The sequence below is a fragment of the Dendroctonus ponderosae genome, unplaced genomic scaffold (assembly GCF_020466585.1).
Source record: "Dendroctonus ponderosae isolate FM_Combo_2020 unplaced genomic scaffold, Dpon_F_20191213v2 Dpon_F_20191213_7, whole genome shotgun sequence".
NCBI lineage: Eukaryota > Metazoa > Arthropoda > Insecta > Coleoptera > Curculionidae > Dendroctonus > Dendroctonus ponderosae.
This window is the reverse complement of record NW_026018916.1, coordinates 6,488,661-6,492,233: the sequence shown is the minus strand read 5'-3', so window position 1 is coordinate 6,492,233 and position 3,573 is coordinate 6,488,661. Positions and strand designations below refer to the sequence as shown.

General features: G+C 34.9%; 1 protein-coding gene across 1 annotated transcript in view; it reads left to right on the top strand.

Annotated features, from left to right (window-relative positions):
• The window catches only part of LOC109543084 (rho GTPase-activating protein 19), a 7,899-nt gene extending 4,658 nt beyond the window's left edge, over window positions 1-3,241 (top strand). Inside the window, exons 8-9 of the mRNA XM_019912609.2 lie at window positions 1,931-2,079; window positions 2,271-3,241. Of these exons, the coding sequence (XP_019768168.2) occupies window positions 1,931-2,079; window positions 2,271-2,906 (785 nt within the window). The 3' untranslated portion in view covers window positions 2,907-3,241. The remainder of the gene's footprint in view (window positions 1-1,930; window positions 2,080-2,270) is intronic.
• The last annotated feature ends 332 nt before the right edge of the window (window positions 3,242-3,573 follow it).

The window sequence follows — 3,573 nt, the reverse complement described above, 5'->3', positions numbered from 1 at the left end:
AAGATTTCACTCCACTAACGGACGGATTTGATACCTCCAATCCCACTGGAAGAATCGGCACTCGCGCTTGGTATGTTAATTAGTGGACAGGAAAAGATTTAATCCGTCCGATCTGGATCTGTCGAAAAATCTCTACGTATCTGAACTGTACGGATAATCTGCCCGTGTATTAGCTTATATGTGCCGGTTCACACGGGCGGCAACGTCGACGTTAAAACGTTAAAAATTACGGAGGTTGACTACGATTTGGAATTGTTAATTGAAGAGTTTCAGGTGTAATTCATCAAACGATTTGGGACTCATACGGAAGCAATTAAAAAGCTTTTCTTCGTCGTTCCTGAGATGCCCAAAATCGCGAGCAAATGCTCCTTTTAATGCACGAGCACTCACATAGGATGAACCGAATAATTTCTTGACTTTTTGTAAATGTAAAATTTGTATACGTAAAACGCAAACAAAACCCGTTGTTCATAATCGACCTCCATTCTTACACTAAAATTGCGTTGTGTCGAAATAAATCTATCGTAAAAATATGCGTCACCGCACCGTTAAAAAACGCTCGTGTGCACCGGCACTAAGAGTTAAGAGTGAAAAACTATTTCATTTAATTTTTTAAGTAGTTTTTTTCCTACTGGAATCGAGAATTTTCTAATCTGTTTTTTACTCGTGTATGCTATTATGTTGAAACTAATTATACAGGGTCGCGTTTATGCATGAAAACGGTGGATTAGTTCCCAAGCTAAGAGAGCCAACAAAATTATTACACCAACAATTGAGAGGTTCTCTCCAGTTTTTGACATAAAGAAACATTTTTTATACATGATCAGTCATAAAGCTACTGCAAATTGAAGTTCCTTTTTCTTAACCGGCAAAGACAATAATTAAATACTCGACATTTTAAACAAAATTCGTTTGACACATTGCATACTTAAATTAAACCGTTTTAAAGACATCGAGTTTGGCACAAACAGGAATGGTGAAAGCAAAATAGACAAAGTTATAAAAAAGATAATTTGGTTGATTCCAAGGAGTAATTTGAAATTTTATTTTAAAACGGGATCAAAGTGTGCGCCGTTTACATCTTGACAGTATTGAAGCCGGTGAAAAAAATKTTCTAATMAATTTGGAAGTACAGGGTGAGTCAGCCAAGCGAGACCGCCCTCGTAAAKCGTACAGAAATAGCGACTGGAAAAAAAACGTTTATATAAAAGTGTTGTGGTTGTTGCTAAAGTATTTGTTTCWRTTACTTTGAAGCATTCAGGGTARMWTAAAATAAAAWWATGACAGTGAAGWWWWWAYKTGRTTTAATAATTTAGCCWATTACAAAACAGKTAASWTWRMGWTGYWGATAATGAMTKTTTKACACGATTTTGGTTTAGATCCTGKAKASYAAWTYWWTYWTTGWRTAAAATARAMKARAAAAAAAACTGWAGAAWAAAYGTGRTWGTTCYAWTWAWAAASRYMACATYGYGTWRMWRTGRCYTTTTGACKAGTCCTGTAWACTAAMTYTGWCTTTGTGTMAMTRGACGAGAAAAGTAAWTRAAYSTKYWGTTAAATAATTGTGATTCTTAACAAAGGTAAAGTGATGTGGATGCGGCTTTTCATTATAAAGATTTTTAGTGTTGCAGTTTTTATTACCCCTGTGGCGAGTGGGAAGCGTAAAGTTTATTTATGGATTTTCTGCAATCCGCACTAAAAAAAGGTTCAACCTTTAAATGATTGACTGAAAACGGGCTGGTTTATCCATAACACACGGCTTTTTTCATCGGATACTTTTACCTTAATAGCAATCAAGCAATAACAACGTCCTGTATTACCATACCCGAGCAATATTTGACTAATCGTATCTAGAATATTCAGTTAGACTATGACATATTCATTAGGAACCACTCTGTATAGCAAAACGCTCTATTGAAAACTTCACAAATAGGAATGCCGGGACTTCCCGGGAATTATTTGACTAGTACTCCAGCTTGTCTCCTAAGTCGAGCAAGTGATGTTTTCACTCCAGATGAGCATAGTAGAAAGAGCATGTCGCCCATTACTAGGTCTGCACAAAGAATGTCGAGAGCTATGCAGGTAAGCCAATGAAATATTCTTACATTTGTTTCATCGTGTTGTGATTTTCAGTTTTATTTGCTTGCTGCTAAAACTGCATTTGTGTGTTAATTTTCCTACTTTAATTGCTTTGTCGTTCTATGTCGTGAAATATTTTTCATTTTATGTTCTTGCTTCCTTTCATGCAAAATTAATTATGACTTGTTAATTAGGAAACCATGATGACCCCTCGCAGTAGAAAACCCGTTCTTTTGGTATCTGGCACCAACATAAACAACCTCGCCAAATCAAGCCCTACATTACCACATTTACAAGAAGAGACAATTAGTCGACCCGTCTATGAACCATTGGAAAGTAAAATGTTAAAAGAAAACACACTAAGTACTCCGCAATCGAATAATGATGAAATTAGATCAGGAGGCGGACGACTTTTCAAATCAAAAAGTGATGGCGTTTTGAAAAATGACAACATTACTTCCCAGGAAAAATTCAAACCAAATAAAACCGATAGCCCGAAATCGCTGAGTACAAACTTTAAACACTACTTGAACAGTCGGGATATTGTCGCTTTTGACAGTCCTACTGATTCCAGTTTTTCAAGCCGTTCAGATGATTTTCAATCGTACACTGAAGGGCCTAAAAATGAATCAATTTATTTAAAAGATCATTGTGACACACACGTAGAATCTGATCAACAGTTTTCAAATTCTATGCTGTATATATTAAACGGTAACAGTCCTAGTGAGGAATGTCTGATGAACGATAGTGTCGGGGAAAAGGAACTAGTTCTTAAACCAAGACAATTTGATGAGAATGGGAAACCAATTGTTTTCGAAACGTCGTTTTAAGTCTTCTGGGAAGATAGAACACATAACGAGTATTTTATTGACTAATTTAAAGCTGCTATTTGCCAGTTTTTTGAAACTTTGATGATAAGAAACATTCAACATTGTCAGTAAAGAATCAACATTGTTTGCCGAATTTGCAATAATTGCAAATAATGCCTAACAAGTGTATAGTTCATCTCTTATTGGAAGTTATTGCAAGCAAGATGTTGTTCTGGAAACATTCTTACTTTCAAGACAGTCATAGTCATGTTGATACGCTGCAGCAAGAAGGAATATTTTTTGTTATTGACTGTATTGATATTTTATGACAATAAAGGATGTCCAACTTACAATTACATTATTAGTATTCATGTAAACCTTAAATATTTTTTGGTTGCACATGAGTTCGAAAAAATTAAAGCCGCGGGCGGGATTAAACCGCAACGCTCTCGCGATGTAATAAAATGTAAAGTTTTTTTACAGCAGTTTATTTATAAGTAAGAGCACAAATTTGTATAGGGACGCGAATACATAAACATGTAACGAGCAAGCACCTACTCAAATTGGATTGTCATTTGGTATATGTTATATCAACAAACCTAATTTTCTTTAATTTTTTTTTATTTTACAAACTTCTTTTTGGGTATTTCGCCTCAAAAAATTCTTGTCTTTAAAAAAGACAGAATTT